Genomic DNA, 16106 nt, shown 5'->3' on the forward strand with positions numbered 1-16106 from the left:
ACATCAGGATGCTTATCTCCACGTGCCGATTGCTCCAGAGCACCGGCGTTTGCTACGATTCGTTATTGAAGACGAGCATCTTCGGTTCGTAGCCCTACCCTTCGGTCTGGCGACAGCCCCACGGGTTTTCACCAAGTTCATGGCAGCAGTGGGACCACTCCCGCACTCTCAGGGTCACCCTGTGATCCCTTACTTAGACCATCTACTTGTCAAGGCACTCTTTTAAGAGGCATGCCAACACAGCCTGAACATGGCGCTGGAGACTTCCCAGAGTTTCGGGTGGGTCCTCAACTTTTCAAAGTTAAACCCAATCGCTGGCATATCTTAGCTTGGGGTTTCACACTCTCTCAGCGATGGTGAAGCTCCCACTGGACAAACAGCGGTCACTACAGACGGGGGTGCAGTCTCTCCTTCAAGGAGACACCTCATCCAGAGGCAGTCCCTTTCACGCAGTTTCATCTGCGTCCACTTCAATAGAACATTCTTCGCTAATGGGAGGGGAAGTCGATGTCCCTACACAGGAACGTCCCCCTTTCTCAGACGATCAAGGACTCTCTTCAGAGGAGTCCACTCTTCAGATCAATTGTCTGGAGCTCTGGGCAGTGCATATGGCCCTGCAAGACTTCCTGCAGTGGCTGGAAGGCAAACAGATCCGAATTCAGTCGGACAATCCACAGCGGTGGCATACATCAACCACCAAGGCGGACTACGCAGTCGGCGAGCCTCCCAGGAAGTCCGCCGGATTCTGCTAGGGGTGGAAGACAGAGCATACACCATATCCGCAGTTCACATCCCGGGCGTAGAAAACTGGGAAGCAGACTTCCTCAGTCACCAGGGCGTGGACGCAGGAGAATGGTCTCTGCACCCGGACGGGTTTCACAAATCGGCACAACAGCAAGGTCCCGGTTTTCATGACGATCAAAGAGCTCTGGCGACAGGCATCTCACGGTCGGTCAACCGTGGGCACTACCAGACCGGCCAGAATTACTGTCCCAAGGGCCGTTTTTCCATCTGAATTCTACGGCCCTGAACCTACTGTGTGGCCATTGCGTCTTAGATCCTAGTGTCCTCAGGATTATCCCACGGGGTCGTTGCCACCATGAGACAGGCTATGAAGCCCACGTCTGCTAAGATCTACCACGGAAGTGGAAGATTTTCTTTTACTGGTACTCTGTACAAGGAGTGTCCCCCTGGCCATTGGCATTGCCTACTTTTCTTTCCTTCCTGCAATCTGGGTTGGAAAAGGGCTTGTCGCTCGGCTCCCTTAAAGGGCAAGTCTCGGCGCTATTGGTGTTTTTTTCAGAAGCGTCTAGCACGACGTCCGCAGGTACGCACGTTCCTGCAGGGGGTTTGGTCATATCGTCCCCCCGTACGAGCGGCCGTTAGATCCATGGGATCTGAACAGGGTACTAGTTGCTCTCCAGAAGCCGCCTTTCGAGTCTCTGACGGATGTTTCACTCTCTCGACTATCACGGAAAGTGGCCTTTCTGGTAGCGATCACGTCTCTTCGGAGAGTGTCTGAGCTAGCAGCGCTGTCATCCAAGGCTCCCTTCCTGGTGGTCCACCAGGATAAGGTAGTGCTGCGCCCCATTCAGGAGTTTCTCCCTAAGGTAGTATCCTCGTTTCATATTAATCAGGATATCTCCTTACCTTCTTTTTGTCCTCATCCGGTTCACCGGTATGAAAAGGATTTACATTTGTTAGATCTGGTGAGAGCACTCAGAATCTACATTTCCCGCACGGCGCCCCTGCGCCGCTCTGATGCACTCTTTGTCCTTGTCGCTGGCCAGCGCAAGGGGTCGCAGGCTTCCAAAGCCACCCTGGCTCGATGGATCAAAGAACCAATTCTTGAAGCCTACCGTTCTGCTGGGCTTCCGGTTCCATCAGGGCTGAAGGCCCATTCTACCAGAGCCGTGGGTGCGTCCTGGGCATTACGACACCAGGCTACGGCTCAACAGGTGTGCCAGGCAGCTACCTGGTCGAGTCTGCACACTTTCACCAAACATTATCAGGTGCATACCTATGCTTCGGCGGACGCCAGCCTAGGTAGAAGAGTCCTGCAGGCGGCAGTTGCCTCCCCGTAGGGGAGGGCTGTCTTTGCAGCTCTAACATGAGGTATTTCTTTACCCACCCAGGGACAGCTTTTGGACGTCCCAATCGTCTGGGTCTCCCAATGGAGCGCCGAAGAAGAAGGGAATTTTGTTACTTACCGTAAATTCCTTTTCTTCTAGCTCCTATTGGGAGACCCAGCACCCGCCCTGTTGTCCTTCGGGATTTTTGGTGGTTTTTCGGGTACACATGTTGTTCATGTTGAATGGTTTTTCAGTTCTCCGACGTTACTTCGGAGTGAATTTGTTTAAACCAGTTATTGGCTTTCCTCCTTCTTGCTTTTGCACTAAAACTGGTGAGCCAGTGATCCCACTGGGGGTGTATAGCCAGAAGGGGAGGGGCCTTACACTTTTTAGTGTAATTGCTTTGTGTGGCCTCCGGAGGCAGTGCTATACACCCAATCGTCTGGGTCTCCCAATAGGAGCTAGAAGAAAAGGAATTTACGGTAAGTAACAAAATTCCCTTCTTCTATATGTTGTGCAGTTGTATTGGTTTCCTGGTGACAATAAACAAGTGATGGGAATAGATTTGGTTTTTATTAAGTTGTCTTAGGCTTTGTGCGCACTAGAAATGTGAAGTTTCTCAAGAAAATTTCTTGAGAAATTTCTGGGAGTGAAAGATTTCCGGACCTCCGGAAAAAATCCGCACCATGCGGATTTGCCGCGATTTTGCCGCGATTTTCCCCCGGGTGGTTCCCTGCGGATTTTGCAGGCTGTACTGGACATGTTCATTTTCTCAAGAAATTTTCTCGAGAAATTCTTCTCAAGGAAATTTGTTGAGAAAAATCCGCACAGTGCGCACAGATATATTTTTTTTTTTTTCATAGAATTTGCTGGGAAATGTGTGCAGAAAGATTGCAGACATTTCTCAAGAAATTTCCGCGGCAAATCCACGGGTAAAAAGGTCTAGTGCGCACACAGCCTAATAATTCTGTATAAGTGAATACCATCTTCGTAGTGATGGGCGGGGTCTCCTCTTCCCGGGGGTCAGGGGTCTCCTCTTCCCGGGGGTCAGGGGTCTCCTCTTCCCGGGGGTCAGGGGTCTCCTCTTCCCGGGGGTCAGGGGTCTCCTCTTGCCGGGGGTCAGGGGTCTCCTCTTGTGGTCTCGGTGGAGCGGTGAGGATGCCGCGTCTCCTCTCTGGGCACTGTACACACCTCAGCGTCTCTAGGACAGACGAGAGCGTCTACGTGATGTTCCCCTTTCCTTACAGAAAACCCGTGTACAATGTGAGAATGAGGCCACGGCTTCTTGGCTCCTTATTACTCGGGGGTCTCGCTACGAGTGCCGGCTCCAGCCTCACCGTCCTGGAGAGGAGGAGAGGGAAGAGGCAGCAGAGTGTGATGGTGGCGCTCTCCGCTGTCCCGCTCCCTCCAGCTCATACTCACATCCATCACTTGTATTTCTTACTTCTGCTTCTGGATGTTGCGTGTGTTTGAGGAAGTCTCGGATCTGACCGTAGAGCTCAGTCTATAAGGGTGTGAGGACTTATCTGAGATCATCAGAACACAGGATCTGGCCGCGGTCTGCATTGGGCTGAGATGGCGGCTCCGCTGCGCTGGTGTCTTCTGGGTCTGGGTGAGTGATGGGGACATTATATCACTTCATGGCTCTGGCTGCAGGGGGATGAAGGGTGCAGAGGAGTAAAGACCCCCCCAGATTGTCCTCAGAGGAGTAAAGACCCCCCAGATTGTCCTCAGAGGAGTAAAGACCCCACAGATTGTCCCCAGAGGAGTAAAGACCCCCCCCCAGATTGTCCCCAGAGGAGTAAAGACCCCCCCCCAGATTGTCCTCACAATAGTAAAGACCCCCCGGATTGTCCTCCTCAGAGGAGTAAATACCCCCCGGATTGTCCTCCTCAGAGGAGTAAAGACCCCCCGGATTGTCCTCCTCAGAGGAGTAAAGACCCCCCGGATTGTCCTCCTCAGAGGAGTAAAGACCCCCCGGATTGTCCTCAGAGGAATAAAGACCCCCCCCCGGATTGTCCTCCTCAGAGGAGTAAAGACCTCCAGATTGTCCCCACAGTCTGAACAGAACACAACGGAGGGGCGCTGATGAGAGCTGGACGGAATATATACGTGATATACTGTATATTGGTGTGGTGTATACGGTATATAGGTGTGGTATATAATATATAGGTGGTAATGCTGTATATAGGTGGTATATACTGTATATAGGTGTGGTATATAATATATAGGTGGTATATACTGTATATAGGTGTGGTATATAATATATAGGTGTGGTGTATACGGTATATAGGTGTGGTATATAATATATAGGTGGTATATACTGTATATAGGTGTGGTATATAATATATAGGTGGTATATACTGTATATAGGTGTGGTATATAATATATAGGTGGTATATACTGTATATAGGTGTGGTATATAATATATAGGTGGTATATACTGTATATAGGTGTGGCATATAATATATAGGTGGTATATGCTGTATATAGGTGGGATATACTGTATATAGGTGTGGTATATAATATATAGGTGGTATATACTGTATATAGGTGTGGTATATAATATATAGGTGTGGTGTATACGGTATATAGGTGTGGTATATAATATATAGGTGGTATATACTGTATATAGGTGTGGTATATAATATATAGGTGGTATATACTGTATATAGGTGTGGTATATAATATATAGGTGGTATATACTGTATATAGGTGTGGTATATAATATATAGGTGGTATATACTGTATATAGGTGTGGTATATAATATATAGGTGTGGTGTATACGGTATATAGGTGTGGTATATAATAGGTGGTATATACTGTATATAGGTGTGGTATATAATATATAGGTGGTATATACTGTATATAGGTGTGGTATATAATATATAGGTGGTATATACTGTATATAGGTGTGGTGTATATAATATATAGGTGGTATATACTGTATATAGGTGTGGTATATAATATATAGGTGGTATATACTGTATATAGGTGTGGTATATAATATATAGGTGGTGTATACTGTATATAGGTGTGGTATATAATATATAGGTGGTATATACTGTATATAGGTGTGGTATATAATATATAGGTGGTATATACTGTATATAGGTGTGGTATATAATATATAGGTGGTATATACTGTATATAGGTGTGGTATATAATATATAGGTGGTATATACTGTATATAGGTGTGGTATATAATATATAGGTGGTGTGCGGCTGACGCTGGATTTATTCTTTCTTTATTTGCATTATCACATAGAGATAATCAGAAGATCAGGAAATGCCAAAACCCGAGCTCCATAGTCACAGCAGCGTATACAGTGACCACACACAGGGGATATATAGTGATTGAGATATATATATATATATATATATATATATATATATCCTGTATATTGCTGGGTATAGATGATATAGGGACAGCAGTGTATACAGTGACCACACACAGGGGATATATAGTGATTTGAGGTATACATATATATCCTGTGTATTAGTGGGTATAGATAATATAGGGACAGCAGTGTATACAGTGATCACACACAGGGGATATATAGTGATTGAGGTATATATATATCCTGTGTATTGGTGGATGGTGCGCAACCAGCTCTGTCCTCACCTATTGTACCATCACCCATTCCCTGTAGATTGTGAGCCCTCGTGGGCAGGGTCCTTTCTCCTCCTGTAGACTGTGAGCCCTCGCGGGCAGGGTCCTTTCTCCTCCTGTAGACTGTGAGCCCTCGCGGGCAGGGTCCATTCTCCTCCTGTAGACTGTGAGCCCTCGCGGGCAGGGTCCTCTCTCCTCCTGTAGACTGTGAGCCCTCGCGGGCAGGGTTCTCTCTCCTCCTGTAGACTGTGATCCCTCGCGGGCAGGGTTCTCTCTCCTCCTGTAGACTGTGATCCCTCGCGGGCAGGGTTCTCTCTCCTCCTGTAGACTGTGAGCCCTCGCGGGCAGGGCCCTCTCTCCTCCTGTAGACTGTGAGCCCTCGCGGGCAGGGTCCTTTCTCCTCCTGTAGACTGTGAGCCCTCGCGGGCAGGGTCCTCTCTCCTCCTGTAGACTGTGAGCCCTCGCGGGCAGGGTCCTCTCTCCTCCTGTAGACTGTGAGCCCTTGTGGGCAGGGTCCTCTCTCCTCCTGTAGACTGTGAGCCCTCGGGGGCAGGGTCCTCTCTCCTCCTGTAGACTGTGAGCCCTCGGGGGCAGGGTCCTCTCTCTTCCTGTAGACTGTGAGCCCTCGCGGGCAGGGTCCTCTCTCCTCCTGTAGACTGTGAGCCCTCGCGGGCAGGGTCCTCTCTCCCCCTGTAGACTGTGAGCCCTCGCGGGCAGGGTCCTTTCTCCTCCTGTAGACTGTGAGCCCTCGCGGGCAGGGTCCTTTCTCCTCCTGTAGACTGTGAGCTCTCGCGGGCAGGGTCCTTTCTCCTCCTGTAGACTGTGAGCCCTCGCGGGCAGGGACCTCTCTCCCCCTGTAGATTGTGAGCCCTCGCGGGCAGGGTCCTTTTTCCTCCTGTAGACTGTGAGCCCTCGCGGGCAGGGTCCTCTCTCCCCCTGTAATTGTGAGCCCTCGTGGGCAGGGTCCTTTCTCCTCCTGTAGACTGTGAGCCCTCGTGGGCAGGGTCCTTTCTCCTCCTGTAGACTGTGAGCCCTCGCGGGCAGGGTCCTTTCTCCTCCTGTAGACTGTGAGCCCTCGTGGGCAGGGTCCTTTCTCCTCCTGTAGACTGTGAGCCCTCGCGGGCAGGGACCTCTCTCCCCCTGTAGATTGTGAGCCCTCACGGGCAGGGTCCTTTCTCCTCCTGTAGACTGTGAGCCCTCGCGGGCAGGGTCCTCTCTCCCCCTGTAGATTGTGAGCCCTCGCGGGCAGGGTCCTTTCTCCTCCTGTAGACTGTGAGCCCTCGGGGGCAGGGTCCTTTCTCCTCCTGTAGACTGTGAGCCCTCGCGGGCAGGGTCCTTTCTCCTCCTGTAGACTGTGAGCCCTCGCGGGCAGGGTCCTTTCTCCTCCTGTAGACTGTGAGCCCTCGTGGGCAGGGTCCTTTCTCCTCCTGTAGACTGTGAGCCCTCGTGGGCAGGGACCTCTCTCCTCCTGTAGACTGTGAGCCCTCGCGGGCAGGGTCCTCTCTCCCCCTGTAGACTGTGAGCCCTCGCGGGCAGGGTCCTTTCTCCTCCTGTAGACTGTGAGCCCTCGCGGGCAGGGTCCTTTCTCCTCCTGTAGACTGTGAGCCCTCGGGGGCAGGGACCTCTCTCCTCCTGTAGACTGTGAGCCCTCGCGGGCAGGGTCCTTTCTCCTCCTGTAGATTGTGAGCCCTCGCGGGCAGGGTCCTTTCTCCTCCTGTAGACTGTGAGCCCTCGCGGGCAGGGTCCTCTCTCCTCCTGTAGACTGTGAGCCCTCGCGGGCAGGGTCCTCTCTCCTCCTGTAGACTGTGAGCCCTCGCGGGCAGGGTCCTCTCTCCTCCTATACCAGTCTGTTTTGTACTGTTAATGATTGTTGTACGTATACCCTCTCTCACTTGTAAAGTGCCATGGAATAAATGGCGCTATAATAAATAATAATAATAATAATAATAATATAGATGATATAGGGACATCAGCGTATACAATGATGGCACACAGGGATAATAGGAATGTATGTGAGCGGTGGGGGGAGGGGCACGGAGAAGAGGACAGGATATGGCAATATAGGCGCGTAGAGCAGCAGCATATATAGGAGGACCCCCGGGGACATCACAGACCCCCATCAGTAATCGGAGAGAACAGCGGGAGATTGTCAGCTCTGCAGTCTGGGCTTTATAGTCCTACAGCGTATAGAGAACTAGATGTGTCCGATCACCGGCAGTGAAGACCTATAGGAGCAGCAGAATATGAGGCGTAAACACCCCCCAACTCTGCACCCCCCACACCCCTCCACCGCTCTGAGAACTTTCTATTTCAGGCACCTTCTCTTCTGCTTTTTATTGTACATTTTACTAAAAACATATATTTTATGAAGTAATATCTGTCTATGTTCCCTTTTATATACTAATGTCCCTACTTAGGTTAGGGTAACTGGTGTGTATGAGGGGCTGGGGCACTGGTGTGTATGAGGGGCTGGGGCACTGGTGTGTATGAGGGGTTGCAGGGGCACTGGTGTGTATGAGGGGTTGCAGTGGCACTGGTGTGTATGAGGGGTTGCAGTGGCACTGGTGTGTATGAGGGGTTGCAGGGGCACTGTTGTGTATGAGGGGCTGGGGGCACTGGTGTGTATGAGGGGTTGCAGGGGCACTGGTGTGTATGAGGGGTTGCAGGGGCACTGGTGTGTATGAGGGGTTGCAGTGGCACTGGTGTGTATGAGGGGTTGCAGTGGCACTGGTGTGTATGAGGGGTTGCAGTGGCACTGGTGTGTATGAGGGGTTGCAGTGGCACTGGTGTGTATGAGGGGTTGCAGGGGCACTGGTGTGTGTGGGGAGTTGCAGGGGCACTGGTGTGTATGAGGGGTTGGGGCACTGGTGTGTATGAGGGGCTGGGGGCACTGGTGTGTATGAGGATGGATGGATGGTTGGAGAGATGGATGGATGGATGGAGGGAGGGATATATAGATATGATAGATGGATATATAGATAGATAAATACTGCATCTCTTTGTAGGTGAAGAAATGAGTCAGATTCATTTGTTCCCATAAAACTATTATAAAGAAATGAGAAATATATATATTTTTTTTATTTTAACCACCTTGGATTGAAACCAGCAACTTTCAAACTTGTGTCCAGCAGCCTCGTGGCTTTCCTAGCTTCTCTAGCTGCTCTAGCGGTTCTAGCTGCTCTAGCGGTTCTAGCTGCTCTAGCGGTTCTAGCTGCTCTAGCGGTTCTAGCTGCTCTAGTGGTTCTAGCTGCTCTAGCTGCTCTAGCTGCTCTAGCTGTTCTAGCTGCTCTAGCTGTTCTAGTGGTTCTAGCTGCTCTAGCTGTTCTAGCTGCTCTAGCTGTTCTAGCTGCTCTAGCTGTTCTAGTGGTTCTAGCTGCTCTAGCTGTTCTAGTGGCTCTAGCTGCTCTAGCTGCTCTAGCTATTCTAGCTGTTCTTGCTGTTCTAGCTGCTCTAGCTGTTCTAGCTGTTGAGCCACTAGGATTGATGACGTCAGGGGGAGGATTTTACATAAATGAACCTACAATGCAGCCTCTGATTACACAGCAGATTACACAGCTCCATTGTACAGAGCAGCGTCTCTGTGTCCTTTATTCTAGAGAGAGAGGAAAAGAGGGTTTTTTTTCATCTAATAAAATTACTAAAAATAATTAAAAAAAATAGAATAATGTAATTTTATTACACTTTTTTATAAAATAATAAACATCACAAATCAGCAAATATCATGGACATATTTGGTGTCCCTGTAATCGTAATGACCCGAACAACGCAGCGATCAGGTTATTGATGGGGATCAGTAAAAGGCGTAAAAAATGGCGCAATTTATTATTTTTCTTTGTTAAAACCCATAAAAAAATGTAATAAAAATGTAATACAAATGTATCGCTGAGGCCGTGTTCACACGAAGCGTAAATGCTGTGTTTTTCTGCAGGATCTGCACCACGAGCGCAATAACAATGTTCTCTGATTATTGGTGTCTGCGGTATTTTTATGCATTGTCCCTTATTTGATACATGTTTGTTGCTGATGTGAATCCTGAAGATTATAAAGAAAGAAACACCAAATCCGCACAGTTCAGCGGCGTCTTTCCATGCGCCAGGGGCGGAGATCGCATGACGTCTCATCCACTTTGCTTGGATAATTAGTCCGTGTTCACATGTGGTGGAAATGCCGGGTTTTGTCTGCAGTTTTTTTGCACATTTATTCTGCTGTGTTTAATTGTCCAAGTAAAGTGGATTTCATGAGAAGACGCCGCTGAACTCTGCGGTTTTCGGGGGGGGGGTTTCTCTGGAGGTTTCTATGTGGACTTTAAAAAAAACCCAGGAAAAAGCTTCTGTACGATAAAAACACTTAAAAATGCAGATTCTCGTCTGAGCCAAAAACACATTAAATAATGGAGAAAAGGCAGAAAAAATGCAGCAAAAATGGAAAAACAGAGAAGATTGTTATTGTGTAGTTTGGTGCCGACAGAAACAATAAGAAACAGGATTTATGCAGCGTGTGAACACGGCCTTATAGGCTCAAATAAGCAGTGTCATATAGTGACACATAGAAATAGAAGAACATTCTGGCTGCTGTGAATATGAATGAACAGTCCGGGGCATCTGCTGAATGACCCTTACTGACAAATGGGTGTGGCTAGGGGCGTGGTTAAAAATTGCCGCGGCGCTCGTAGCAGACTTTGTCCCTCTTTCCTTTCTTTAAAAGGTTTACTAGTTCCATAGCTAATGCTGAAAAGGCCACCTGCCGTCACCTTCCACCGAGGAAGCGATAAAGGGAATCCGTGAGCCAGTCCACCACAGAAGGCCTCATCGCTCCCTCCTCATCCCTAATGTCCATCCATTGGACCAAATATTCAGAAAAGAACTTGACACTTTCATATTATTTATTTTTATTTATTATTTTATTCTCTCTAAAAAGCATTTTCCTGCCGCGATGGCTCCTGAGGACGACTATTCCTCAGATTATTAGCTCCTATAGCACGGAAGCCTCATCTCCTCTGGAAACTGAACCTTTCTTTCTCCAGGGGAAGAGGGCGAGCCCCCCACCTTGGCTTTTGGGGAGTTTACATGAAACCGCTTTTGTTCAGATTTCTTGTATGGGCCATTTATTCAGTCCTAACCCTGACCAGAGGAGCTTCACTTACATTGCCTTTCTCCAGCTCAGTCCACCCTACGTCCAGTCCTCCCCGCACAGTCCACAATACTTCCACTACTTCTCCCCTTCACAGAGTTGTACCGGTTCCAGTCTTTCTCTCCAGCCCAGTCCGCTCTTTTTCTAGTCCTTCTCTGCTCTGTCAATCCTGTTTCCAGTCCTTTTTCCCTTCTCAGTCCACCTTTCTTCCAGTCCTTCTTCCCTGCCCAGTCCACCTTTCTTCCAGTCCTTCTTCCCTGCCCAGTCCACCTTTCTTCCAGTCTCCTTCTTCCCTGCCCAGTCCACCTTTCTTCCAGTCTCCTTCTTCCCTGCCCAGTCCACCTTTCTTCCAGTCCTTCCCATCTTAGTCCACCTCTCTTCCAGTACTTCTTCTCTGCCCAGTCCCCCTTCTTCCCAGTCCACCTTTCTTCCAGTCTCCTTCTTCCCAGTCCACCTTTCTTCCAGTCTCCTTCATTCCTGTCCAGTCCACCTTTCTTCCAGTCCTTCCCATCTTAGTCCACCTCTCTTCCAGTACTTCTTCTCTGCCCAGTACACCTTTCTTCCAGTCTCCTTCTTCCCAGTCCACCTTTATTCCAGTCCTTCTTCCCTGCCCAGTCCACCTTTCTTCCAGTCCTTCTTCCCTGCCCAGTCCACCTTTCTTCCAGTCTCCTTCTACCCTGCCCAGTCCACTTTTTTACCAGTCCTTCCCATCTTAGTCCACCTCTCTTCCAGTACTTCTTCTCTGCCCAGTCCACCTTTCTTCCAGTCTCCTTCTTCCCTGCCCAGTCCACCTTTCTTCCAGTCTCCTTCTACCCTGCCCAGTCCACTTTTTTTTACCAGTCCTTCCCATCTTAGTCCACCTCTCTTCCAGTACTTCTTCTCTGCCCAGTCCACCTTTCTTCCAGTCTCCTTCTAACCTGCCCAGTCCACTTTTTTACCAGTCCTTCCCTTCTTAGTCCACCTTTCTTCCAGTACTTCCTCTTTGCCCAGTCCACCTTTCTTCCAGTCTCCTTCTTCCCTGCCCAGTCCACTTTTTTTACCAGTCCTTTCCTTCTTAGTCCACCTCTCTTCCAGTACTTCTTCTCTGCCCAGTCCACCTTTCTTCCAGTCTCCTTCTAACCTGCCCAGTCCACTTTTTTACCAGTCCTTCCCTTCTTAGTCCACCTTTCTTCCATTACTTCTTCTCTGCCCAGTCCACCTTTCCTCCAGTCTCCTTCTTCCCTGCCCAGTCCACCTTTCCTCCAGTCTCCTTCTTCCCTGCCCAGTCCACTTCTTTACCAGTCCTTTCCTTCTTAGTCCACCTTTCCTCCAGTCTCCTTCTTCCCTGCCCAGTCCACCTTTCCTCCAGTCTCCTTCTTCCCTGCCCAGTCCACTTTTTTACCAGTCCTTTCCTTCTTAGTCCACCTTTCTTCCAGTACTTCTTCCCTGCCCAGTCCACCTTTCTTCCAGTTATTTTGTTCTGTCAAGTCCAGTTATTGAGGGTCGAGAACTGACCACTGATGGCTGCCAATACTCTCACCACAGTGTTTGTCTCCCAGTTTTTCACCTATACGCTGTAGTGTATAAATCTAAGGTGGTATATGTGTTTATGATATATATGTATGAGAATATGAAGGCCTCACAAGAGACGCCCCAGGGGAGGATATCTCCTGGAAGAGTTCTCGTTGTCGGGAGGCCATGTGCGGTATCCACCTCATGTTCTTTACATCCTTACAGCCCTGTTCCCGGCTGGCTCCTCCATCTTGGACACACTGCAGCCAATCGTCTTCCAGGAGAGTGACCGCAGCTTCGGACATCAGGTTGTACAGCTGGGAAATAGGTAAGAGAATCATCTGCTCCATCCCGAAATGATCAGTGTAAGGGAGGGAGACATGTCTGATGGGTATTGTGACCTCTCCCGATGTCTCATGCCTCCTGAGCTTCGCCATGTGTTGTCCCCCATTTACATTCAGAGAACTCCTGCTTGTTCAGTGTCTGCATCTTTATAAAGGGGCTCTGCACAGGCCAGAACAACCAACTGTCTGGAAAACTGGACCGGACCAGTCTCTATGATTACAGGGGTAAGCGATGTTAGGGAATGGCCATTGACAGGTATTGACGTCTGGCGGCTGCTGGAGATTCTTATAAATGCTGCGTGACGTCTGTCATTCACGTGTCACGATGGCGGAGGGGTCTCCAGGTCCATGGCACTAGGCCCGTAGGGCCGGATTCATTGCTTGCATTTTATTTAATCCTCTTCTGCTGTCGTTTGTTGCCATTTTAGCTTCAAATTATTCAAAGAGACAAATCCCAGAAACAAGAAGAAAATCTGCTCCAAAATAGTAACCCACAAACCGCCCAAACCCAACAATCCATCTCTCTTCCTCTTATTTTTTCGTTTTTTTGTTTGTTTTTTGTTTTTTTTTAAACATCTTTTTATTGAATTTTAACCGAATTTCTTTTACAATCTGCTCTTATTTTTTGTTTGTTTTTATTCGTTCATTGTGCGGTCACATTGACTTCCGGTCCGGACGTGTCCGGCGACCCTGACCGTATACCGTTGTGTAGGCAGTGCCGTATACGGGTGAGCAGCCGCCAGGTTTACCCTGATTTTATTCCCTCCCGACTATTACGTTTCTTCTTTCTTTTTTTAATCCTCTGTATTGTTCCAGCCTCATGGGTTTTTTATTTAGTGCCAATTTAAGGTCTTATCCAAAGGGGCGGTGCTTACAGGGTTCCCTGTGGGTGTGGCTATAAGCTGCTCTGAATAATTACCCTGTAACCACACCCCCTTGGTAAAAAGCATAAATTTAGCACTAAATAGGCCCGTATCTCTGAACTGTAGGGAGGAATTAACAATAAGAGGAAACCTAATACTCCGGAGCAGCGGGAATAAAATAACAGCAAACACCGCCGACTCTTCCCCCGCAGGCCGGACCCCGAAATCAGCAGAACCCCATCACCAGGAGATTCTGCCGCACAATGAACCCCGGAAAATGGAGCAAAACAGGAGAATTGTTGGGATTTTTCACTATTTCATTGCACTTAGATTTTTCAGTGAATTATATGATATAATGAATGATGTGAATCACGAAAAGTGTGTGAAGGTTAGATCCTGGAGACCAGCAGTAACCGAGACCCTCGTTGCCAGAACTGTGCCCTCACACCGCAGGGCAAGGAGTTCTGACCATGGCTCCTGGCATGGCGCACTGTGGGTGACTGCATGTAATTGCCGCCATTACTGTATGTGCACGGCTCTGCGGCACGTGGGGTTATATGAAGATCCTGCCGCACAGAGCATCTCATGCTCCAGAGGCGGCACAACTAGATCCAGCAGAATTATGAATGCAGCTCCGCAGCTTCTGGACCTCATCATCTCCTGTGATGTACAGCAATTTTTAAAGTTAATGTATATCTAAAGGTGCTATTCACATGAATTTCTCACTAAATGTCAGTAACAACCCATCCAATCCACTCAGGCAAAAAAGTCAAACCATAGATGTCCATAAATTATGTGTAATAATGAGAACTGACCCAGGGAAACAGTACTGAACACATGATGACATCATGTCCTGACACCAGCAGAAATCTGTCAGTAATTAAAAAGCAAGCCTGCCAATTATTTCATGGTTCAACTGAAAAAAGTTGTCTCATTACCACAGTGCCACACAAAAAACATCTCATGATGGGTAAAACCAGAGAGCTATGTCAAGACCTTTACAACCTTATTGTTGTAAAGCATACAGGTACCATTGATTACATTAGAATTTCTAAACTACTAAACTAAGCTTCCAGTGAGCTCTGTTGGGGCCATAATCCAGAAGTGGAAAGAATACAACTGGCCATGATCAGGTGCTTCCCACAAGATTCCAGAAAGAGGAGTGAGAAGAATTATCAGAAGAGTTGTCCAAGAGCCAAGAACACCTGTGGAGAGCTACAGAAAGACCTGGAAAAAGCAGGTATAATTGTTTCACAGAAACCAATAAGTAATGCACTCCCCTCCATGTGTGCTCCCCCTCCGTTGCCCATATGCGCTCTCCCTCCATGACCCATATGCGTTCCCCTCCGTGGCCCATATATGCTCCCCCTCCATGGCCCACATGCGCTTCCTCGTCGTGGCCCACATGCGCTTCCTCGCCGTGGCCCACATGCGCTTCCTCGCCGTGGCCCGCATGCGCTTCCTCGCCGTGGCCTGTATGCACGCTCCTGTATGCACGCTCATCACGTAAGCCTCCATTGCTGAACAAAACGCAGGTTCAAGATTATTTTTTAGCTTTCTTAACAACATTTAGACAAGTCTGTGAAATCCTGGGAGAATATAGTCTGGTCAGATGAGACCAAAACTGCACTCTTTGGCTGCCATAGTACACACTGTGTGATATTGCTCTCTCTATGTGATGGTTGTCACTCACTTTGCTGCGTCTTAAAGGTAGCACAGGAACACACTTTTATTAAAAGTCCAGATGGTTTATTATACGTGGATCGACTGTATGTCCTCCTCCGCTCACTGACAGCGGTCAGATGACATGAACCCTCACTTCCATCAGAGGGTTCCTTCCAGAGGGATCAAACCTGTCACTGGGTGGCAGGAGATAACAGGGGACCAGGACTTGTAAACTGGCCCTCAGGCTAGGGGGCCCTAGGTATCACTGATCCCAGAGATACCTTTGAAGGTGACGATGTCTGGGCCGCCTTCCTACCCCTGACCACCTCTGATCTAGTACCCCCTAACTCCCTACCCCAGGGGGGGCTGGAACAGGAGTGTTTAAACACCAAAGAAAGACTTTAGGATTGCTGCTTCCAATAGGTGGCGCTAGAGTTTGTCTCCTTTCCTGGAGAGACAATTTGAATAATTCCCAGAGGGGCATTGCAGCTATAAGTCCCCTTACCACTGACAGCAAGACTGGTTTGTCAGGTCTCCATAAGGAGAATAGTCTTCCCCCGTGGTGCCCACATAGCTTTTCATACAGCCAGATCAGATACCCACACTTTGCACTGACGAGGGGCAATCACCCCGACACACCGTGTCTGCAAATTGGGATTCTGATCTGGCATATATCCTAGGTCATATGAAAATGCTTGTTAAAAGGCCAATTTTGACTTTTAGGATCGCTACTTCCAATAGGTGGAGCTAGAGTTTGTCTCCTTTCCTGGAGAGACAATTTAAACACCAACAGTGATAGACAAACAGGGAAAATCAGAACTCTATCACACACACACAGCGCCTCACACTGAGTTATCAGACAAGTGATAAGGAGGAAAACTAAAGGAGGGAGGAAATAAGCAGAGGACAGGAGGAATCCACAGAACA

The 16106-nt window shown here is 48.7% G+C and overlaps 1 protein-coding gene across 1 annotated transcript in view; it reads left to right on the forward strand.

The window, feature by feature from the left end:
- The first annotated feature begins 3570 nt into the window (after positions 1-3570).
- Positions 3571-16106, forward strand: part of LOC142245719 (integrin alpha-M-like) — a 66848-nt gene continuing 54312 nt past the window's right edge. Inside the window, exons 1-2 of the mRNA XM_075318664.1 lie at positions 3571-3684; positions 12533-12635. Coding sequence (XP_075174779.1) covers positions 3648-3684; positions 12533-12635 — 140 coding nt within the window. The 5' untranslated portion in view covers positions 3571-3647. The remainder of the gene's footprint in view (positions 3685-12532; positions 12636-16106) is intronic.

Source organism: Anomaloglossus baeobatrachus, chromosome 7, assembly GCF_048569485.1.
Source record: "Anomaloglossus baeobatrachus isolate aAnoBae1 chromosome 7, aAnoBae1.hap1, whole genome shotgun sequence".
Taxonomy (NCBI): Eukaryota; Metazoa; Chordata; class Amphibia; order Anura; family Aromobatidae; genus Anomaloglossus; species Anomaloglossus baeobatrachus.